We start from the raw sequence: 24,234 nt of genomic DNA, 5'->3' as shown, positions 1-24,234 counted from the left end.
ATATACAGTTGATGTGAAAAGACATTGATTTTTGTAAACAGCGTTTTTATCTGACATTACTCTTGGCAACAACAGCCGAAATTTACAGGGCTCAATATACAGATTTGTATTTTGTTTTAAAATAAAACACAAGCTCCGTACCGAAGTGCTGAAACTCTAAATCACCAACCGCAATGAGAAATATGAGTTATTATCTTTGTTTTGAACAAGTTGTTGAATGAATTGTTGATTGTCAGCGCAGATCCAAAATGGCGAACCCGTGAGGTCACGTCATCAACCGGCCAATCGGAGCATCAAAATAGTGTACACCCCACGTGGGGTTATCGCACTCTGATTGGCCAACGTTGCCGAATGCTTCGGAGAATTTGATTGGTTTGCGTAAGGCCTTCTCTCGCCCGCGGAGTCCCCGTGTCAGCGCTCAGTCTGTGTGTGGTTCGGCGAGCGGCGGACAAACCAAACGCAACGAGTCGGTGGATTTAACAACGGCCGACATATCCACATTTTACCTGTTTTCTCACAACAAAACTTATCTTTGGACTTTCCCGGAGATCGGTGTGCTTCCGCAGGACTGGATTCAGGTTTTTGTTTTTTTTAAGTTGTGTTACGGTCCACAACTCAGCCCAATCTAGGGGTATCCGACGTCCGCTCGGACGGAAAGACGTTTTCCACCAGGTCGTGTTGCGTCTCAGGATCACCAGGATTTCAAAGGACAAGAAATATACACGCACTCAAAAAAACAGCGCTACTGGCATTTTCCTCATGTTTCTTGCGGAAGGTTAACAAGACAAGGAAATAGACCGTTTTCTCTGGATTGCCTACCACATATTACCTGGGGTTTAAGCGCGGGGAGGAATCAGTCGAGACAAAGGTAAAAAGGGCGACATGAAGAGAGCCGCTAACAAGACGGGTGGTATTGTAAGCCGACTTTGAAAACGGCAGCTTCTTGTATTTCTGATCTTCCGGACCCTAAACAAGCTTTTGTCTGTCTGCCCCCCCCCCCCTTGTATGGAAGACTAAGCTACTCGTTAGGCATACGTTGTTTTGCGCGCAATCACAATTAACTTTTCTTGGATTTTTTTTTTGTGTGTCTGATGCATTATTTTACAAATGCGTTACAACGACGTCCACGTTTTCTTTCGCTGAAACGCAAATCGGAACACTTTTTTGCATCTCGGAAACGGGACAAAATTTTGAAAATCCACAAATTGTCATTGATATAAAAGTAGCTGTGTGATCGCATCCAAGGTACTGCTGGACGAGGCTAAATTAGATCATCTCGGTAACATTCACAAAGCCCAAATTCCTTTCAGATCGCAGTTAAGGTACCAGCAATAGGTTGTGTGTGCAATGTGCCTCAATCAGTTATGCCCCCGTTTTCTGTGTCTGTAGGTACAATTAAGGACGGGCCCACAATAACGCAGGATATCCAGTGATTGCGGTGGAACTGTGCGCCTGGTACCCGAGGACGGAGCTTTGTCCGCCGCCATCCTGCGTGCACAGGGAGGGGTGGCGGTGATTACCGCTCGTTCACCGGGATTACGGAAAGAAAACGCCAAATTCCCCTGTGAAAAGGATTCGACATGTATCCACAAGGCCGGCATCCGGTAAGCAGTGCCCTTTGTCACTATTTGTAAATGTATGCAAATTCGCCGTCGTCAGAGTAGCCTAATTAGCTTGTCAGGCGCGAGCTTGTGATCCGCACCTTACTATTTATGGTTAGCACGTCGAGTAGCCCGTCGAGGCGTCGACTCTAGGAGGCGAAACTAAAAAGCACTCGGCCATTCAGGCTGTATCTGCTGGCAAAATGGCTCCAAAAAAGACAACTTGGGTTTGTAGGCTATCTTATCAACTAGCACATTTCGAGTAAATCCCTCGGATATTGTTTTTTTGTTGGTTTGTTTGGGGTTTTTTTTCTCCCCGCAGTGCGTGCAGACGTTGCGGGTTAATTGCCGTTTTTCTACGCAGCAAGTATTGAAATCTCAGAACAGGTTATTTATTTTAATTTTCTTTTTTTTTCTTTTTCTTTGGTTTCCAAGTCTCCTCCCCTCACCTCCATCAACCCCCGACCGTGCGCTTTGAGGACGGATGCAATGACCCGCCTCGGTGTTGAGTGATAGTCGCTCTCTCCTATATTATGAAAGCGGCCGCCAGGCAGGGCTCTTGGGAACGCTCAAGCAGCTAAACAGCGCACACCGACAAACCACCTCTCAGTCTGCGCGCGCGCGCGCGCGCGCGCGCGAGAGAGAGAGAGAGAGAGAGAGAGAGAGAGAGAGAGAGAGAGAAAACAAACCCCATCCGTGCACTGGGGGAAAGGCAGACAAGAGATGAAAACCATGAAATCCTGAACCGTCTGCCATTTGCTATTGCATGATAACTTAGGTGTGAATGTGGTTTGGCAGGGCTGAGGGTGTGGTCACGTTATGATTGATATATTTTTTTTTGCAAACCTTCCATCTTTCAGGCACCTCACCAGCCAGGGCAACCTGGCTTTAAGTTCACCGTGGCAGAGTCGTGCGACAGGATCAAAGACGAATTTCAGTTCCTGCAGGCCCAGTACCATAGGTAATAACGACTTCTGCAAACAGTAGGAAGAGGAAGCTGCCTATTTTTAATCCACTTTGTAGCTTTGAAACTGTTTTGCTATACTGTTGTTAACTGATTTACGGTTATTGGTGAGCGCCACATTGAAATTTATGAAATTTTTGTGAAGTTATGCATTCTATAGTTGTGCAGCTATGTAGGATACGCTGCACAATAGTTCAACTTTTTTTTCTTTTTGTATAAACGTGTAACCTTTAACAAGCAATTAAGTAAGTTAGCATTGCTAATTTCTAATCCCATTGCTACATTTACTCTCCTCAGTCTTAAAGTGGAGTACGATAAACTGGCCAATGAAAAGACAGAGATGCAGCGCCATTATGTCATGGTAAGGAAAATGGTCATACAGCTAGTAAATTGTGAGCTAAGTCCTTCCATTGGCCTTAAGCGAACATTTCAGGTGGTGAAGCCCTGGTGTTTGGAAATGGCCATGCATGCTAGAATTTGTGCATGCTCAGAATTGTTCACTCACGAGCATATGATAAGAGAAGATAGGGTGGGGTTGCTATGAGGGGGTCGGTGTCAAACTCCTGCAGAGGTCAAATGTCAGACTGTTGATTGTGGAGTGTGATGAAGGACCCCTACCCCACCCAATGGCTCCAGGGCCCTCTTTATAAATCCCACACCCAACTCTTTCCTTTGACACCCTCTCTCCCCCATTGAGTTAATGACTGGTCTTCTGGATTTGTGTCAGAATCGCATCATTCAGGAGAATAGAATAGAATTTATAGTTAGGGGTGGGATATGTACGTATGTATTGTGCTCCTCATACTGTTAAAAACTTCCTGACAATGTAGAAAAAAAACTTGGTACGGTGTGACATTTAGCACTGTAGTTGCATATGTATTAACCTGGGTGTTATGTCAATCAAAGGTGTTAACCTTTGGTGTTACCTCACATTTGAGGACTGAGTTCCCATAGGAATTTTCTCACAGGTTTGATTCATATCAAACACCTCTGTGAAAGGGGTTAAGTGTAAAAACTATTCAAACTCTGCAATCAAAATGTCGTGCAATCCACTCAAAGCTCCCTACTGATCAAATGGAGACAGGATTGTGAGCCTCTCTGTATTGTAACATTGATCTAATTCTGACGTTCTCGGTAAAACAAGAAAAGCTTCTGTCTGTGTTTTTTATATAATATGGGAAAAGAACCATTTCAATTCGTATCTCGCAAGTGATGCAAAAGTCTTACTGTGCGTATTTACGAGCTTATCTTGTTTGTTCATGGGAAGATTGACTTTAAAACCTAGCAGTACGTTTGTTAAATATTATTCTCTCTTCGAGAAACCGAGAGAATGAGGGTGTTTGACAGTGAAGACAAACAGCATTGCTTTAGTTTGTTGTGTATACAACCTAGTGGCAATCAACACTAGCTGTCTGTCTTCCATAGTCACAGAGGGTTAGGTGCAAAAAGGTTTTAGCCTCCAGTTTTAAAAGTCACTCTATTTTTCATGGTCTGCGCAGTGCCAAGTCTCACATTCCAATGCACAATTGCAACTCTTTGTTTTCAACAGGCCTTGTGATGTGGCATGCAGGTAATGATGTCTAGCCAGGAGCTCCCTAACCTACCTTCCCTCAATTTTGTGAAAAGCAAAACTGGAAGCACTTGGTTCTTAAATCAACTTCTCTAAAATGATGAAAGATCCTCTTTGCCTCTGTTCAAGACCACCTGTTCCGTTGAAATAATATTCACTGCTTTTATCAAATGAGAAAACACTGGCAAGTTGTCAGGAAGTCCTGTGGACAGAGCTTGTTTATTTGTCATCATTGCAAACTGTCTGATTGATTTTATGTTTTTTTCCCCTTTGCTTTACAGTATTACGAGATGTCCTATGGGCTCAACATTGAAATGCACAAACAGGTATGTAGTAATGTCAAGGGCAGCCTGTGTAAGTAAGGATTAGGGAACAGCAATGATTTTCTTTTTCGTGAGTCTGAATCTCTTGCTCCCTCTCTCCTCTCGCTAACCTTAGTTTCTACCCTCATCCTTGAATGCCTCTAGGATACAGACACACACTGACTTCCTGCAGTAAAAATGCTGACAGGCTAAACAACATGAAGGGCATGCTGCCTGATCGGGATGCTTTGATAAGATTAAAGTGAAGTCTTTGGCAGACAGTCTGAGAGGATGTGTGGTTTGTGTGGCTTTTTTTCCCCTCCCGTGTGTGAATGTATGCACAGCCTTGTGTTGTTGGGTGCGTGTGCATGCACAAATCTAGATTGCAGCACTGCTCCATCTGCTTCCCGTTGGCCAACTGAGCTAAAAGCTCATGGTTCAGATGCCACCCAGCACTAGGTAGTGCAGGGATGTGATTAGGGCTGAATGGACCTGAAACATCAGCAGCTCCAGCCGCACCAGCCAAGGCAATAATTTCAATCAACTGGACTTATTGTGGACACGGCATTAGGTGCACCCTGTATAAAGTAGTTGGCTTTCACATAGAATACTGAAAGCACTCTAACTAATATAGATGTTTTGTGTTCTCCTGTTAAAAGGTACAATACCTTAAAGCTGGATTTTGGTTGCCAGTGCAATAGTTTGGGCAGTACTGTGTCAAAGTGACTAGGAGCACAGTCCTTCAACTGCAGGGCTTTAAGCTTACAATACAGCCTGCAAGGAGCCTGGGTACTCAAACTGAAATATAAATTCACTTTTATTATTCCTGACCTACAAACTCCTGTTGATTTTTTTTGTCCCGTTCCACTCATTGGATTGAATGTGAAATTGACTCCAGTCCCTCTGGAATCCCGCATTCATCAGTTATATCCACTTAGACTGAGGACTAGGCAGTCCTTCAATTTTTGACAGCGTCATATATGTGTTCAGACTAACTACATATGTGCACATGTGTGTCCTAGGCCACCTCCGAATGCATTCGGGGTGATTGGAGATCAAGACGTCTTGAGGATGAATTGTGTGTATTCAGACCTGTATTTAGAGCTATCCACTTGTGATTGGATCACCCAGGATCCATTTTAATGCCGGGTCTGAACAGCCCTGTAGTTATTGCCCTATCCTAAGCTAAGCTACTTTGTTGTCTTTGAGAGGGTTTTCAACACAGAACACATTAGCCATGTTTATATTCTAATTTTGTGTGAAGTATTGGCAAATTTTGGAAAAGTAAAAAAACAAAAACAAAAAACAACCCTCATCCTGATATGAACATTTCAGTTTATGATGTATATCTGATAGGGAAATTTCAATCATAACATTTTTCAGTCATGTCTACCAGCACTAGCTCTTAATTGATCCAAGTTGTAGTTACTATCACTGACATTCCTATCTTATTTTGTCTTTGCCACTTAGGTTTCCCATTTTTTGCCGATGTAAACCGAATTCCCTCATTTCTTAGTCATGTTTCCTTTTTCCCCCCTTTCTACTCCCTTGTCCTCAGGTATCTGTTGTTTTTCCCTTCTCTGTCCACCTCAGCATTCCCCTTGACGTGATGTGAATGATGGCCGATGGTGCCATTAGCTGTGTGATATGATATATGAGGGAATGGTGTGTAATATGGGGTGGGGGTTGGTGGGGAACAAAGGCTTTGTGGCGCTTGCCCTCAGATCTAGAAGGTTAATGGCATCTGCGGGAGGATGGCCCAACTGGAACAGCCGCACACAATTTATCAAGCAGGGACGTATAATGTATGCGTGTGAGTGGAGGGGGGTCTGGTGCTAAGTAGGTGTGTTTGTATTTATCAAGGACCTACTGAATTTTGCAGTAGCCCTCACCACCACCACCACCATTCTTGATCGGCTCCTATCAGGCACTTATCACTTGGAGGTTGAATTGATGCAGGGAGTGGGTGGTGGGAAGAGAGGGAGAAAGGAAGTGACAAGATAAACAGGTTAATCGACTGGTCGTCTCCCATGCATGGCTTTTGTTTATCAATAATCCCGATGGAGTCAACGGAGGGCTGTGAATAATGTATGATTCCTTCCATCCAACCCACCTCGCTCCTGCTTTTCTAACCTTGCTGAATGGGTGTTTGTGATGAAATGAGCAAGAGGTAAATGGGCAGCCCTTGGCTGTCTGCTTTATTGGAAGGGAGGGACCACTAGATTATTGGATGCAGGCAGGCACATTACCTTTTTTGCGTTGATTTATTGTTTTGTGGAAAACGCATAGTAAGCTGACTTTGTGTTGCCTGGAGAGCTTGCATAATAATTTGGGTATTAGACTTCCTAAGACTATGAGGATAAGCATAGGCATATGGAAATGGATATCTAGTAACATTACCTGTATAGTAGCAACTATTGTCCTTTTTATATGTACAGTGTAATTCAAGGTCTTATACACACATGGCTTCTCCTGCCCTCAGCTGAGTGGTTGCTAGCATGGGGTTTTGTATGGCTGCCAGGGGGGTGATTCGTTTTGACAGCGTCTCTTATGATGGCGAAGAGTGCAGGGTGAAAGTAATCACCCTTGCTTGCTGTCAATAAGTGATTTTAATTAGCGCAGCTCATTAGGCCGCCTCAGCAATGTGCCCCACTGACTCTTGGTGTGTGTGTGTGTGTGTGTGTGTGTGTGTGTGTGTGTGTGTGTGTGTGTGTGTGTGTGCGCGCGCGCGCGTGAGAGAGATTTAAACTACATCTGCTCTGACTTGTAAGAATTTTCATTTTTGCTCTTAATTTAAAAAAAAAACAAAAAAAGCCGAAACATTAGAAAGGCTCACTGACATGTTTAACACTGTTTTCTTTTAGTTATATTTATTTTATGTCATGTAACATTTCAATATTGGAAAGGTGCATAATTGAGGAAACTTCTATCCCCTGGTCTTTCCCATCACATGTCCCAACTCAGTCTCAATACTTGGCACATTCAGTTCAGCACCCAATATCATTTTTGTGTGTGTGTGTGTGTGTGTGTGTGTGTGTGTGTGTGTGTGTGTGTGTGTGTGTGTGTGCGTGTGTGTGTGTGAACTTCATCACCCCACCTGTTGATAATGAGGCCTCATGCTGTTCACAGAGGGAGGGAGTGTGAATGAGGGAAAGCGAGAGAATGCAGTTTATCAAAGAAAGTCATGTCTGTTTCCTGGAAGGATGGAGGGGGTGAAAGGAAGAACAGAAGGAGTGCTTGTGCAAAATGAATAATTTATACAGGTTTCCTGGAATTGTTTGCCAAGGTGATGATGGCTGACTTGTTTGTAAGCCAAAACAAACTGACAAGAAGAATATACACATGAGTGCACACACATGCGCACACACCCACACACACGTTTGCACTCAGGGGAGGTTGGTTAGGAGGCTGTGAAACATGCTTCATCATGATAGCCAGTCTATGCGTTCAGTGCTTGGATGACTTGTTTATTCAACCAACTGGTGGAGCTCTCTCTGAGTCAAAGAGCTGATGTTTTAAAATGGAAGGATGTCTTCCTGTATATGTGCCTCTATGTGTCAACAGAGGATCGTAAATAGGGAAGTTAAGAAAATATTTTCTACCTCAGTTCCAACATTGAAAAAATTGGATGGAATAGTTTGAAAATGCCTCATTCCAGGATATGTTGCCACTTGAAGGAATTTGTGGGTGAATGTAGTTGTGTGTGCATGTGCAAGATGGCCCTACTTCACCCAACACATTTGTCATACATTTGTGATGAGCAAGCTACCTCTCGGTGCCTTTTCCTCGGTGGTTACTTCCCAAATAGCCATCTCTTCCTCTCCCCATCATATGCCTCTTGTTTTCCATGCCAATTGAATCCTCGTCAGTCTCTCTTCTCCACTCTGGGGTTAATGCCTGGAGCGACAAACAGCCAAATGGCTTTCAGCACACCATTGACAAGGGAGACGTAATGGAGAGAGGGAGGGCCTCTCCAAGCACTGGAGCTACTAGACAATCCTGAGTACCCGTAATTGTGGAGCTGCAGTGAAAAGCCTCTGACGGCTCAAGGGCTTCTGTTTTCAGTGGCTTTAAGTGACAATAAACTCTTATTTTCAGCTCCCGTCTCTGTAGCTAAAAGCACTCTGGGAAAATAGTGGCTCCAGAGGAAAGTGGAAGTCGTTTAAGAGTGCTGCGAGGCATTGAATGCGATGTATTTTCTTGATTTATTTTTTTTTTTCATCTATAATGGCTGTCAAGGATAAATAAGGCGCAAGTCCATTAGTTGAGCTCCTTTTCCCAACTCAACTATTAGCTATGTATACGCAGAGATATGTCAGGGCAGAGCGGATGGCTCCATTTTAAGAAAAGGAACGGACTAGTGACAGAGCTATAGCCAACAACATTCTTAGGTCGACGTCTGATTTCTCATCATTGTCATCGTATTATCTTCAATTGTGGCTCACCTATGACAGGCAAAATACACTGGCATAAGGATCTGAATTGCAGATAAACAGGCTTAAGCTGCAAAAGAAATGTGATGCAAGGGAAGTCTGTTCCATTGTTTCATTTACTGACTCCTATAATCAATCTTTTAACGCTGGGGTCCATTTTCCAGAAAGCCGATAGTTGGGAAACATCTTTGGAACATTAAACCTTATGGACACTGAATCCAACCTATGAAGGTCTTGGCTTTCCAGGCACGCAATGCTCGAGATTGCCTTTTGTAGTGAGCCTCCCATCCGGAAAAACCTCTGTACTTATGCATTTTCACGCAGTTGCACTAAAGCATTCACTACAAAAGGGGAAAAACTGCACCTAAATCCCTTTCCTGTTTTTGTTTTGACCAAAGTCTGAGTTGGGATTCATTGCGAGAGCCTTGCAAACGGATGTCTTGGTGAATTGGCTGTTGTGACTCTGTAGATGTTCGTAAGAGCTGAGTGTGTAGAGCTGTACAGGTATACAGTGTATAGGTACACAGCTGTTTTCCGTCTTTCTTCCTTTTCTGCCATTTTCAGAGGAATGATGTGATGGATACATATAAAGCACATTCTTTTGTGTATCATTGTATCTAGTCACTGCTAATGATCGCAGCTTATGCATCTCCATGGTGCTAACGCCCCCGTCTGTATCAGACCACCTCCCCCTGCACACTCCCCCTCACTCCCTCACCATACTCCCTGGCCCCCCACTCCCCCAGTTATCCCTCATTAATTTCCCGTGCCGATCAGATCGACAGGCTGAAAATTCAATTTAATGACCTGCCTCTGTGCGCCAAATATGATTTTACAGGCTGTTCTGGTCAGGGCATGGGCCCAATTTACATAACGATCACTCGTGCCAGACAGCGTTACCCCAGCAACAGAGAGGAGGGTTAGAAAGAAGAGAGTAGGAGGGAGGGCACAGAAAACGGTAATGGAGATAAGTGGGGAGGGGCTGGAGGTGGCAGGGTGGATAGTTGGAGAGACAGAGTGGGAGAGCACAGCAGGCCTGAGGTCAGAGAGGGTTGTGAGATAATTCCTGACAGGCCAGCAAAGGTCTCTCCCGCCTCCTCTCGGTCTTGCTTTAGCCCTGTCTCCCTCCCTCCCTAAAATGAAGAGTGACACCATAGTTTTGTCAAAGCTCATGGCACCTCCTGTTCTCCCTTCCCTTAAATGGGGTTCAGGGAGAGAATGAATGGAATGTGTGAGTCTTTATTTTAAAAAAAAACAACAACAAAAAAAAACAGGGAGTGAACCTGCGGGAAAGACCCCTTCATCCCATCCCCACCTGGCAGGTCATCCACCCATAATCCCTCAGAATCAATTAGTTCACCTCCCATGGTTGCGTCAAACTGCATTACTTCAGTGTCGAATCGGAACCCCCTCCCATTCACCGTCTCTGCTTTATTCTTTCTCTACTTCTGTGTCTCTCCCTTCCTCCTACTTCTCTCTACGGAAATCAGAGACTTTAAAAGCCAAATGGATTTGGGCAGCCTGTCTTGGGGCACTCGAATGCTGCAGGTGGATGGGCAGCTCAGCACATCCATTTGTCCAAATGGAGCACAGTAATGTGCTCATGTGAGTCCAGCCTTGCAGTATCGCCTTACTCTCCCAGCTAATATTCTTTGCTCGATACCAATGATAGCTCTGATAGATGGGGCTAGTAAGTTAACCTGTCTGCTTTATATCTCTCGCCTGCCCACCCCCCTTTCTCTGAGCAGTAATTATGAAGTATGACCCTCGTTTGGGGCTCTCCAGCCAGATGGGATTAGCATTTTTCTGTCTCCTAATGAAATAAAGGCCCAGTGTAATGGAGGCAATGTGGGGGGTGGGGTGGGGGGGCAAATTTGTTCAAAGGAAGCTCCCATTTAGTTAAGAAATGGATAGTCTTTCTAGAAGGAAATAAGGTGTGTGTGTGTGTGATTGATAATTATTTTTCTAAGCTATGTTTCTAAGTAGTGTATCTGATTGAGCTCAGAAACACGCTTGGCTTTTAGCGTATATCCAGCGCCTATCACACTGATATTTTCTTACTCTTCTCTTATAGACTGAGATTGCCAAACGACTCAATGCAATCCTGGCCCAGATCATGCCTTTCTTGTCACAAGAGGTGAGTGTAATACAAAAGGACAATGTTCAAACCAGAATTTTGCATCAGAAATAGGAATTAAACAATTGCATCCATTAAGTCCAGTTCAAGTACAGGGAATCTACTTTGTGGGATTAGTGTAGAGACAAATGAACAGCTTAAAGTAGTAAAATACGTATGGTAAGACGTAAGAAGAGTATGGTTGTAACTGTAAAGAGGGATAGATGCACATAAATCAGCAGTACATTGCAACGGTGTGTCCTAAGATGACTAGAGTGTGTATTATGGATTATTAAAATATATTGTGTAGGATTTTCACCCCAAATAAGTCTGTGTTTGACCCTAGGGGGTGTAATGATGTATTTCATGGTGTGGGCCTCTGTCCATGCTAGTTTCTCACTTGATGCTCGCTCCTGTGTAGCCTAAACCTCATGTAAGCGTTTTAGTTGACCCAGTTTAACAGAGGAGAAACCCAAGTTATGAGAATGACTTGGATAAATGTGTTGTCAGACCAAAAAAAGTCCTAGTATGCATCCTTAGTTACCTTGGACAAAGCAATGGCTAAAACAAAACCTCGACTTTGGTAGCCTGAGGGGACGTGACGATCAACTATCTTGAGGGAGTACTGGCACTGCTAAAACCCTCTTTTCACTACCAGCACACTGCTGAATGGATTGCTACTTAGCCACTGTTTTACTGCCAAAGTATGTCTCTACAGACATGAGCTATCTAATTGTATTGCTGGTTTGTAGCCAGTGAGCTGCCAACGTAATCAATATAGGCCAGACCTACTGTGTCCAAAGTTGACGTACTTCCACTTTGGGGTGGAAGGATGCTTTTTGTCTTTCTCTTTCTTTAAATAATGGTGCGTCTATCTTTTCAATCATTACAATATTCAATAATGTTGTTGGCTCACTTCCTGACGGGTGAGTTTACAATGCATTTTGTAGAGGGATGAGAGATGGAGTCAGGCGCTGTTTTATTTTCAATTCCGATCCCTTGCATGTTCATGGGTACCATTTGTACATAGTATACCTTCTTAAGACCTGAGCATATATATTTCATTAGGCTTAAGTGTCGCAATGCACATTGACTTGGCATAAATGAGCCAGCATAACTCAGGTCAATATGTGGACTTTTTCAGATCTTACACAAAGATGAGTTTAATTCATTTCCATGAGTAATACAATCTTTGCATTTGTCTGTTCTAGCACCAACAGCAGGTGGCCCAGGCTGTTGAGCGTGCCAAGCAGGTGACTATGACCGAGCTGAATGCCATCATCGGGGTACGTGGACTTCCCAATCTGCCTCTCACCGTGTGTATATCCCTCTTTTACCTTCATTTAACCACAGACAAGGGGTAAACCTGCATGCATAGAGGGGGAACAGCACTTCCAATATAGACATTTAGACTTTTCAACCATGCTACATCATATGTTTATGGATCTTATTTATAATCAAAGTTTTAAAGTGTGTGGTCATTCAGGTTGGATTTTGACATTTTTCTTAAAGAGGTAGGGTGGGAGGGGGTAATAGATTGAAAAGAAAAAGCCTAAATGGGGAAACAATAGCTTGAAGTATTAATCAACCTCAATTTTTGTATTTCTGAACATTTTGGGGTGTGTACTTGCCATCAGTGCCATTTCTCCCCGGCGCTGTGCAGAATTGTCCCTGTCCCCAATGCTGTGTATTAGGGGTTGCACAGAGTACTCAAGCATTCGGGTTCTCAAGCAGTTACATCAATTCTCGAGTTTCTACATTAACATCGAGTACTTGTTAATCGTGTGATGCTGGATCTTGTGCGCACTCAGTTTCCAGTTAGAGCCCTTGGTAAACGAGAGAAAAGATGGCGACAGCAGAAGGGGTCCATCAGTTGTTTGGAAGTTCTTTGGTATAACAGAAAATAGCTTACTAATGACAAGGTTTCACTGAATTAAAAAAAAAACAGCTGCTATATCCAAACACAATAAGAACTCTTAGTAAAAAAAACAAAAACAAAACATTTGTTGACTGAACTTTCTATTTTGGGCTACTGTAGAATGTTGGTAACAATAACTTTAAAATGTCGTTGGTATCATCCATACTTCACCATTGTGTAAGGTAAGCCCAATTGTCATAGTTGCATGGTCTTTTAATTGATGCAAGACCCCCCCCCACACACACAAACGCACACACTACTCGGGAACTGGAGCTTTTCAGGAAAGAAGTACTTGACTTGTACAATTATGCACTTGTGCGACCCCGTGTGTGTGTTGAATTCTCAATATTTGTAATGCGCTGTCAATATCATGTTCACCACTTTCATTTCTCTTGATTATGTTGGTTATGAAGCTTAGTCAGGTCTTAAGTCTGCAGTTCTTCAAACTGGCTCTGCACTGGCTGTGTTGCGCTCCCCCCTAAAGGCAGAGTAGGCTGCCACACAACATCTGATACAAGTCTGGCAACATCATGATCAGATCATGGTGTTTTGTATCACATTTCACTTTGGCTGGACTACTTTAATTGGATAAGGATCTCCGGCCAACAGGCTTGCTCTACCTCTGACCCACTAGCAGAGGGAATTAGAGCAGTCCGAGTAGGACTTAGAGTCCTGATAGGAAAAGCGATTAGAACAGTAAGCACTAAGCTGATATTGAACATTTGTATGGTGTCGCTGAAGGACACACGTCTGGCCATCATCCGTGGTTGTTCTTCTCAAGGTTTTCAGATGAGAGAGGGGGAACTCAAATATCGTTAACAAGATGCATTTGTGTCATCATAGTAGGCTTTATTTTCTCCTGCGATGCAACCAGTACTTTGAAAGCCCTTGATGCCGGAAGAACTGCACTATAGAGGAGGAGGGTCCTTAGAAAGCAAAACTGTGTTGTGGCCTTGAATAAGAAGCGCCGCTGTTGATGTGCAGGCTCCCTGCCCATCACTATCCACTCTATGACTAAATAGTTTTTTTAGTGATTCGGTTTCCCATTTTCTCGTCTGCTCTTATTTAAAAGCTTTTTAAAAGCTAGCTGGATTTTAATAGCCAGTCTGGGCCCAGATGCATAACTGCCCCTTTTGATTAGCCCTCTGTAGTAGAGGTTAGCTAGTGGTTTGCCAGTCCCAATAGTAGAGGTCGAGTCTAATGAGAGGCAGATATCGAAATTCAATTAAAGTAAATGAGTTCGAAGCATGACCCTTGTTTTCAAGGTAATTACTTCCTTTCCCTCTGTGCTTAACTGACCAACCGGCCCAGTGAGACTGTCTGACACTGGTGTGGCTCCTCCCCTTCCTCCATTAGGAGAGGACAGGGTCGCCAGCTCAACAGCTTTGCTAACACACACACACACACACACAGCCACACATAGGGCTTAATAAGTTAGAAGAAGACAGGTAATCAATCTTAATGTTTCCCAAGTGAAGATGAGGGAGTGGAGGTGGCGGGGCATCATAATTACAGTCACAATGACTATTTAGAGACCAGAAGACTTTGGCAGCCCACAATTAGAGAAGGAGAGAGGGTATGAGAGCACACACATCACACATCACACACACACCCACCCTTTATCCTCTGGCTGAATCTAAAAACCGTTGCTCGATTTTTGCTAGCCAGGGGCCACAGCTGCTCTTTGTCTCTGTCTTGTGTTAGAAAATATGACACAAACTGTCAACTCCTACTCCCCAGTTGAGGGTGACCGTTGAACAATTAAATTATATTGAACTAGAGCTCACTGCCCCACTTGTAGGCTACCAAGCCTATATCACGTTGGCCATTTGCATTTTGTTTCAAATGTTCACACATGTTTTTCAAGGTATAAGTACTTTAACTTTTTTTTTTGTGAATGGATATTCTCAGGGAAGGACATGAGTCAAAATTACTGTATTGAGTCATCGGGGAGTAAAATGATTGGGAATTGGGTGCCATCGATATAATGGCATCAAAGACTGCGAGTGCTTAAGAATTTTGTATGAGATGTGCCTTGTTTCATTAGCTCCACCCTAATTTCCCTACCTTCTACATTGTGATGGATGATGCTTGTTGACAGTTTACAAGACCTCTAAAGGCAGTGCACTGCTCATCTATCACAGTAAACACTTAAATAAAAAATTACAATGCCTGGCTTTATTTTTGCCTCCATCTTGGTTCGTTGTATTTAGGGATCTCCACTCTGACAACTTGACATGGGATCAAAATTTCATAGTGAGTTACCCCATTCAAAAAGTGAAGGTTTGTCCACAGAACTGATTTTAAGCAAAAAAAAATCTGTATGTCCATTAGTAAACGGTCACTGTTCGCATACAAGTCTCTGGGTGTATTAAAGGAATATTTCACTGATGGATTTTTGTATATGCAATCAAGACTGATGAGTAACGTAATCGATTGAGGCAATAAAGTCCTCACTGTGTGCTACATTGAGAGATAAATTGACATTCTCCTGCTCACAGAAGCTTTCCTTCAGCGCCTACACATACCAGAATGCATTGTGTGCAAGCCTCTGTATTGTCGTTCACAAAATCCTCTGCACTAGTGTTGTGGGATGTCATTTCCACCATCACAAATGTTGCGTAACCAAGACTACGAGGATCTGTTTTTTGAAGTGTGTTTAGAGTAGTTTAGTGTATTAGAAACCCTGCTTGGCTGTAGTTTTTCCAGCGCCAACTTACATCACGATACATCACTTGGCGGCCAGAACAAAAAACTCTTGTTTCACTGCTGCCAAAGTATGAACCAACTGGGAAACGTTCGGGAACTGCAGGTGTTTTTCACGTGCTTTCCCTGTCACAGATAGACAAGAGATAAGGTTGAAAATCAGTGAAATTTCCCTTGAACAACATGGCTGTATCCTAATTTTAATAAGAACAAAACAACAAAAAATTTCTGTTTTTCCCCCTTAAAGGGCTCCTGGTCAGTGTGTTCTCACATTCAGATTTGTGAATTTTTAAACATTTAATTTGTTTTATTTTTCCCTTAACCAAAACCTCTGTTTGGAGATATCTTGAGTGCTAGCCTTAGATCACCAGCATTACCTTTAGCCAGATCAGCACCTAGCTGGGAGTTAGCATTCTTTGCTATTGCTGTACTTAAGGTCACCTACGTTTTGCTAGCATATGATTTGCATCAGCATTTGGGCAAATCATACCTCTTATACTCTTTCACTGGGAGTGATGAAGAAGGACAGGGTTAAGAACGAGTATATTAGAGGCACAGCTCACGTTGGATGGTTTGGAGACAAAGCAAGAGAGGCAAGATTGAGATGTTTTGGAGACAAAGCAAGAGAGGCAAGATGGACGTGTGGAGGAGAGATGCCGGGTATATTGGGAGAAGGATGCTGAATATGGATCTGCCAGGGAAAAGGAAAAGAGGAAGGCCAAAGAGGAGATTTATGGATGTAATGAGGGAGGATATGCAGGTGGCTGATGTGACAGAGGAAGATGCAGAAGACAGGAAGAGATGGAAACGGATGATCCGCTGTGGCGACCTCTAACGGGAGCAACCGAAAGTAGTAGTAGTAGTAGTAGAAGATATCTCTTATACTCTAGACTTAACAGCAGCAGCTACATGTTGTCTTAACAAAGCCCTTATGGTCAAGTGTTCACAGGGGAAGAAGCAAAAAAACACACCTGTTGTTGGAGTATGAATAGCTTGCTCTGTAGTTGTTCTGCGGTTGTTGTTGTTTTTTAAATCCAATGACTGTTGTTTAAGTAACAGATTGGGTATTCACCTATATTTGTCGATTTGTCTGTCTAATCTATCTACTACATCTAAAGTTTGTGAAGTTTTTGGCTCAGGATTTCCTTTGGGCTTTGTAGTGTCCATCGCAGGGAAGGTGAAAGGCCAGCGACGCAATTTCATAGCATTGAATAGATAATAGTCTGCTGATCATTGCCAGACTTGTTAGCCAGTCTGCCAGCCAGTTTGTGCCGGTGGTGTTGATGCTTGTTCCACCTGACAGTACCATTCTGTAGGGAGCCAGCTTCGCCTAGTTAACTTTAATTGCCTGTTTCCTGTGGAAGTTGCCTGGGCTGAGGCGGCGTTTACACATAATGAAAAAAGATAAGTGTGAAACGAAGCCAGCTTTTTATCCGTGAATATTGAATTGGAAGCAATTTATTTTCCAATTTTTTTTCTCTTCTATTCCCCTCCCAACTCCCCATCCTCACCCCCCACCCCCATCGTTCTTCGCTCCTCTCTTCATCCGTGGTTCCCTAATGAGGCTTCTTGATAATGATCCCTGCATGCTTTTCCTCATTAGGCACACTCAGCAGGGACGTGCCTCTATCCCTCACTCACACTTTCATTCTCTTATTTTCTGATTCTTACCCTGCCTCCTTTCCATTTTCTTGGTCTCCCTCTTTTTACTCGATCCCCCCCTTTTTCACAGCAAATGGGATTCTGCTCAGCACACCAGTACAATATTGATTAACAATGCATCTCAGTCGCTCTTATCATTGTAAGTGTCTAGGTCCAGCCCTGTGTAATAAGCTTTCCTAATAATGGCTAGTTTTTCTTTTTTCCTTTTTTAAAGTCGGCCGTTTCAAGGCCCCAGTCCCCTAGATAAGTGGTTCCCAAACTTTTGGAGTCTGGCCCCCCTTTCACAGTGTAAACATTTCTAGCCCTTCTATGTTTTGCTCTTAGGAATACCGGGACGTTTTCTTGCATACCTCCACTTCTCATAAGCTCCGGGTACGTACAGGCGTTGATGCCCCTAGCAGTTTCTCTCGCTGGCTTGCTCTCACTCTCAGAAGTCATTGTCTACTGCTGTGGTCCAAGCTTTGGCCTTTAAATTTGTTCCATTTAGCAACTCGCAGTGTTTGTTTATTACTTCCACATGCAACATTTTCTCATTTATTGTTTGTTCTGCTGTGATTTCCCCCCCCCCCTTTTATTATGATCGCTCTTACCCTCCCCACCCGCAATAAGTCCTCCCCCTCCCGACCCCCCTGGAGGGCTTGCCTCGGACTTTGGGAATCGCTGTGCTAGATGTGCTCGTCCTTCTAATTTATTCATATTTGCTGTTAAACGAGTGGTTGTGCAAGGCTATATTTGTGCTTGCTAGCTAGCAGACAGGAATGTGTGTGTGTGTGTGTGTGTGTGTGTGTGTGTGTGTGTGTGTGTGTGTGTGTGTGTGTGTGTGTGTGTGTGTGTGTGTGTGTGTGTGTGTGTGTGTGTGTGTGAGGCAGCTAAGAGTTATTTAACCTTGTTTCAGAAGCACTTGCTTCCCCCCTTGCTTGAGTGGCTATTTAACTCCTGTCCATCTACTCACTCTACGTCCTATTAGTCTGTCTCTCATGGAGGTTGATGGTCTCTTTGGGAGGTCACTGTGTGTATGTGCATGCATGCATTTTTGTTTTGGTTTGTCTTTGTAGATTTTTGCTGGAGAAGTGGCTATGCTTGTTTGAATTTGAATTTCCAGGGTGTTTACGGGTTTGGAAGTTTTTGTAACATGTGGTTAACTCATCACTTATTGAGACTATGATTGACACAGCTTTGTGGGGAATAAGTGAAACAAAAAAGTCTACTCTTGGTTTCGATGTACAAAGCAGGCACGTTATCAACTGTCTTGTCAAGCTCAGTTGTTTGTCAGAACTGTGTCACAAATTGCTAACTGTTTCCCGTTTGTGACAAAACAATTTGATATTTTTGTAGAATAGTTTCCCCACTTTTAATGGAAAGTATCAACTATCATGAGCATAAAGGAGAAGAAGTTTGTCTGTTTCTGTGTAAACCTGTTAGGTATTAACAAGCATATGTGTGCATATATTTCTGATTGACCTATTATTGATAGACAGACTGTTGTCAAACCCCTAAATATTGGTATGTCCAAAGGGGCACAACATTGTCACTCATTAATGTGCATCATTTGCATAGAGCAGACATGCTCTGCCATTCCCCCATATAAAAATCAAATGAATTCAGCAAACCCCAAGAGCAAGCCCCAAGTTTATCTAACATGGCCATTTGTCATTTTTATGTCCCCTGCTGCCTGCAGTTCCAGTTTTGCCAGTCTCATCTGACTTAAATTTTAAGAATAACCATTTTCTCAACCAATCCATCAGTGAGAAAGTTGCTGCTGATTACATCATATGTGCAGTTGTCCATCGCTTTCTTAGACGTTGCATGTGTATTTATAACAATAGATTGCACCTTTTTTTTTTAATCCCGCCAGTCAGTGGGTCGCTGACCTCTTCGGCAGCCGATGTCAGCTTGCTATTAAATATTAATGGTTTGGCCCAAGGCTAAATGTTGGTCCCCAAGCTGTGCTACATTTTTGCTGAATATGCCCCTAATGCAAGAGTCCAGGCAGTCATGGATTCTCTTCCCAGTCGACCCACTTGTCCTATGTCTTGTTTCTTGTCTCTCTCTCTTCCTGTACAGCAGCAGCAACTCCAAGCCCAGCACCTCTCTCATGCTGCCCATGGCCCGCCTGTTCAGCTGCCCCCACATCCCTCAGGGTTGCAGCCCCCTGGCATCCCTCCTGTGACGGGTGCCGGCTCAGGCCTGCTGGCGCTGGGTGCCTTGGGCAGCCAGGCCCACCTATCTGTCAAGGATGAGAAGAACCATCATGACCTGGAGCACAGAGGTGAGGGGCACTGCCTGCCACACAGCGCAGTGAGCATTTTGGCTCTATGGACATGAAAAGATTTTCCTATGGATATTCACATGGACATTTTGACTCCACAGAGTTATATTGCAAAGTCATGTGTTTGTAATCCTATATCAATGGTGCAGAATTGCTCTGAAAAAATTGTTTAATTGGAATTTGATTGTGTGTTGGTGGTGACACCCATACTAACTTGTGTTTTAATTTCCTCTCTCTTGGCCCATCCTTTCACTCCCCCCTGGCAATTCCTCTGGTGAAAGAACGTGAATCGAGCACGGTACGTTGACATCCAGTGTGCTTTCTCATCTCTTTCTTGAAATTGACTTTCTCAGGCTCACCTTGCTGGATGATTAGGTGTGCTTTGCATAGACTTTTAAGTCTCTCGCTTGTTGGAAATCCGTGTAAGAACATACAAATTTTTTTGTCCTTGGTGGTGGGGGTGGGGGGTATAAGCTGACTGAAATCAAATAATAAAATAAGCCACCAGTATCTAATCCAGGTGAAAAATGACTCCAATCACTGGGTGAGGATTAGAAGTTAGCTGGCTGCTTTAATTTCAGCACAATTAAAAGCGACTTTGAGTCTCCTTCCACTCCTCTCATCACCTCAGATCATTTACTGTTGCAAAAGTCCAATACATAGCTCCTTTATTTCATACAGCTTTTCCCCTGCCTCATTCTTCTTTTCATTATCATTTCATTATTTTATTTTTTTCATGTTCAGACCTTTCTACCTCCTTTACTTTCTCTGTCTCTCTCTTTCTCTGTCTCTTTCCCTCTCTTCTCATGATAAAGTCTCTGTTTATTAGACTGGCTCAAATCTCTTAGTTTAGCTAGGGCTCAACGCTCTGTTGGATTTGCTCTGCCAGATTGAGTTCCCATTGACTGGTCAGGCTGAATGGGCCCACTCATGTCTGAAGGGATCCAAACTGTGCCCCATCTCCTGTGGTGATTAACGCCTGCCAATACTACCCCTGCCACCTGCCCCTCCCAGAGCTCACGCACACACATGCACACACACGCACACAAAATCTTCCTGTCCTGTTGTCTCGGGTCATCTGATAGGCTATTCGGAGCCAGAACAGTGATATAGAGTTTTAGCCTGCTCTTTAAGGTCAGAGATGCTCAAGACAACCAAGCAGATAGAAATGCAGGGTTTGGGAAGTTGTTTTTTTTTTTCTAAATTAGACTTCATCTCCCTATATTTGCTTTTCAATAGAAAAAAAACTGTATATTGTTATTTCTTATTATTATTTCCCACCACAGCAGTAAGTAAAATTTTATTTGAGCCTCAATGCCAATATTGGCATCATATTTTGAGTTAAGATGTAGGAACAAGGGGACAATTCTGGACTTGCCTGATAGTCAGGAAAAGTCTGATTCTTTGTGTAGGGGGCCAAGACACGGGTACTCTGTCTTCTGAGGAGGTACCAACCAACCATCCAGCCACAATCTTTTTAAACACTCCTCTCCACTCTTTTGCCTTCAGCCCAGGCGGTCTCTTTTTTTTTTCCTCCTTCATCTCTGAGCTTTCCCTTTTTGTGCTACTTTTTCTGTCAACATTTGGTGTTTTTCAACACAGCCAAGACTGGCATGGGCATTTCACTCAACGTTTTCTCCTCTGAATTCTCGCTCTCTTGCTCTCTCTCGCTCGCTCTCTCTTGCTTGCTCTTTCCCACTTCCACCGTATCGCTCTTTCTGCTGAAAGCCGGAATTTGTTGGGCTTGCTGACAGTATTGGCCTGGCTCACAAACCCTTCACTGGCCCTAGGGCCTCCCCTTCTTTCTACCTCCCTGCCTGCCTGTATGGGCCCTGCCACTCTAGCTATGCCAAGTGCCCAGACTATAAAAGCCCTCTTCGCAATTTCTGAGAGGGTGCCAGCCTGTCCGGGCATGCACACTAGTGGGGAGAGCTCAGTGCCACACTGCTAGGCTCTCATTGGGTGCCAAGTCTCTTTCCTGTTTTGCTCTTTTTCCCCCCCCGTTCCTCTTTTCCCCCTTGCTCTAACCTCTTTTATGCCCCTCTTCTCTATTGGCACCATTTTGTACCCTGTCTTTGTTCCTTTTCACATGTCACTCTTGTCCAAGTTCTTGCCAGGCTCTCTTAGTATTTTTTTCTTCTTTTATCTTTTTTTTGTTGTTTTTTTGGAAATCATTTGCTGCACACATAGACACACAAACATTGTCTTAACCTAGACTGTTGTCAGCTAATACACCCATATGTTCTCTTTCCTCTTCCACTCATCAGTTTATCTGATAGCCGCTAGTTTAACCTTAGCAGTTACACAATGAGGGATTACGCTCATTTGTTCTCCTTGCTGTGGATTGTTTGTGATTGTATGTCCATAACTGAGACATTAAAAGACATAAAACATGCGCTCATATAAATAGCATTGTTGCTGGGCCTCTCTGACCCAGTCACTTAGAGGTTGCAGGAGGGGATTAGATGGAAGGCTAGATTTTGTGTTTTTGAATGTCCCCTGCTCCCACATGTCTCTCTAGCTTTACCCCATGCATTAGCTTTCATGCTGTGTGTGTGTGCGTGCGTGCGTGCGTGCGTGCGCCTGTGTGACTGGGCAATTTGGATCTGTCCACTTATCATGTGTTTGGTGTGTATATATGTATGTTTGTGTGAGCTGTGTGGTCTGTTCAGATGCCACGTTGTTTTTCCTCTGTGCTTCATTGCCATCGTGGCTGGCTTGGAGGGCCTTCTTGGAATCCTATCTGCTCCCTCTGTCCCTCTGCTGGATTCCAGTAGCACCGGGCATTGAAGTCCACAGTCAATTATGTGACTGCTTTGACCAAGGAATAGGATGTAGGGTCATTCCTGGTGAAAGCCCACCATTTGGTAGTCTCTCACTGGTTTTCCTTGATTCTTTGGTTTTGTCACAACTGCATTAAAGCCCCAAAACATCCACTTAACTTGAAGTGAATATGTTAACAGTACAGTGTGTACTGTTTTTCATTCACATACATCTTGTGCTGCCTTTTACCCAGAGGGAATAATCAAGTTTTATTTTTTATGCATAATGGATACAGATACATAATGTATAATACAAAATGTAGGATGAGTTTGCTTTCCTTATTGAAGTGGTAGGTGGTAAAACAGGAAGTAAAGCTATAACAAAATGTAGGTAATCTTGGAGACTAATGTAATGTGCCTGCATGCTGTTGTTGGCAGAATAACTCTGTGTCACCATCGGACAGTCTACGGGCGGCCAGTGAGAAGCACCGTGGCTCTTCTGATTACGGTCTTGACTCCAAGAAACGCAAAGTGGACGACAAAGATAGCAGATATGTAAGTATTTTGGTTAGTTTACTTTTTTTATTGTATTATTATGTAGTGTACATGCTTTGAAGGGAATGCTACTAAATAGTCCAACACGTGATATACAGCAGTGAACTAAGTCTTTATTCTTTTGCAGTGGTGCTTGCAGTAAAGAAAAAAACATTTGACTGCTCAGTGTTTATTTACCCTCTACCAGTTACCAAGTAGGCTTGCTGCATCTGTGTTTCAGGACAGCGACGGAGATAAGAGTGATGACTTGGTAGTGGATGTGTCAAATGAGGTAAGGCTGTATTGGGGGTTTTTTTCTGTTTGTATGAATTGAGTATTTGTGCCACATTTCACACTGAACGCCACACAAGAAACTTTAACCCAGTGCCCTTTGAAAAGAGCCTTTGGCTTGCCTTTAACACCTTTCAAATCCCTTGCCAAGAAGTCTCTAAAAATGTGTACGTTTGTGTTTACTTAATTACTGTTTTAATCTTGCTGTTCACTGAGAAATTAAGACAAAGAATTGAAAAGGGTAGAGTGACAGGTGTCTGTATTTATGTGTGTTTGCACATGTGGCTTCAGTTTGCTTGACCTACGTGTACATGCCAGTGACTTTCCTCTTGTCTGTTTGCTTAGTCTCATTCTCTCTCTCCCTTTCGCTCTGTGCTCCCCCTCCTCTTTCTCTCTCTCTTAAACGCTCCCCCATAGGACCCAGCCACTCCTAGGGTTAGCCCTGCTCACTCTCCTCCAGAGAACGGCCTGGAGAAATCACGCGTGCTGAAGAAGGATGCCGCCCCCAACAGCCCCGCCTCCGTGGCTTCCTCAGGCAGCACGCCCTCCTCTAAAGCCAAGGACCACACCCATGTAAGTGTGAGTGTGCTCATGCAGTGTGGCATGTGTACATGAGTGACAATGAGGGGAGGAGGGACCGACTTGATGAAACGGTGAACACAAAGCAAAAATAGGTAGTTGTTGTGGGGGAACTGACAGACTAAAGGGGCAGTTGTCAAGTGAAGTAGCTGCCTCTGCTTGATGGGCCAGTATGTGGGAGGCTTAGCAGACTGATGTTGTAGGGGGCTTGAGGAAGCAGAGGATGGGTGCACCCTCTGGAGATCAGCTCCCATGGCCTGCTCCTCTCAATCTTCTTTATGGCTTACCCAATAAATGCCCATTTCTTCCCCTGCTGTCAGCCCGTAAATAACAAAGAAAACAGGGACAGAAAAACTGCAGTCTCTTCCCACCTTGTAACTCACTTTTCTCTCCCTACTCACTCACATTCAAACATATAGACACACACATGCGGTAACTAACCTGGCTAAAATGGCTATATGTATGTGGTAATATCTTAGTTGTCTGTCATATGCCATTTCACTGAGGAACAAGAGTGATTTTTTTTT

At 43.6% G+C, this 24,234-nt stretch overlaps 1 protein-coding gene across 8 annotated transcripts in view; it reads left to right on the top strand.

Moving 5' to 3' along the window:
- The first annotated feature begins 438 nt into the window (after positions 1-438).
- tle3b (TLE family member 3, transcriptional corepressor b) overlaps positions 439-24,234 on the top strand; it is a 41,221-nt gene continuing 17,425 nt past the window's right edge. For 2 of the 8 annotated variants that reach the window (XM_056278111.1, XM_056278110.1), the window contains exons 1-13: positions 439-868; positions 1,390-1,604; positions 2,462-2,562; positions 2,863-2,926; positions 4,417-4,461; positions 10,945-11,007; positions 12,198-12,302; positions 17,597-17,644; positions 19,337-19,541; positions 19,823-19,839; positions 22,742-22,858; positions 23,079-23,129; positions 23,546-23,701. In XM_056278111.1, the coding sequence (XP_056134086.1) occupies positions 1,581-1,604; positions 2,462-2,562; positions 2,863-2,926; positions 4,417-4,461; positions 10,945-11,007; positions 12,198-12,302; positions 17,597-17,644; positions 19,337-19,541; positions 19,823-19,839; positions 22,742-22,858; positions 23,079-23,129; positions 23,546-23,701 (996 nt within the window). In that variant the 5' untranslated portion in view covers positions 439-868; positions 1,390-1,580. The remainder of the gene's footprint in view (positions 869-1,389; positions 1,605-2,461; positions 2,563-2,862; positions 2,927-4,416; positions 4,462-10,944; positions 11,008-12,197; positions 12,303-17,596; positions 17,645-19,336; positions 19,542-19,822; positions 19,840-22,741; positions 22,859-23,078; positions 23,130-23,545; positions 23,702-24,234) is intronic. The other 6 variants (XM_056278117.1, XM_056278116.1, XM_056278115.1 and 3 more) reach the window with 4 other exon arrangements.

This window comes from Lampris incognitus, chromosome 4, assembly GCF_029633865.1.
Source record: "Lampris incognitus isolate fLamInc1 chromosome 4, fLamInc1.hap2, whole genome shotgun sequence".
NCBI lineage: Eukaryota > Metazoa > Chordata > Actinopteri > Lampriformes > Lampridae > Lampris > Lampris incognitus.
This window is presented reverse-complemented; position numbering and strand designations above follow the sequence as displayed.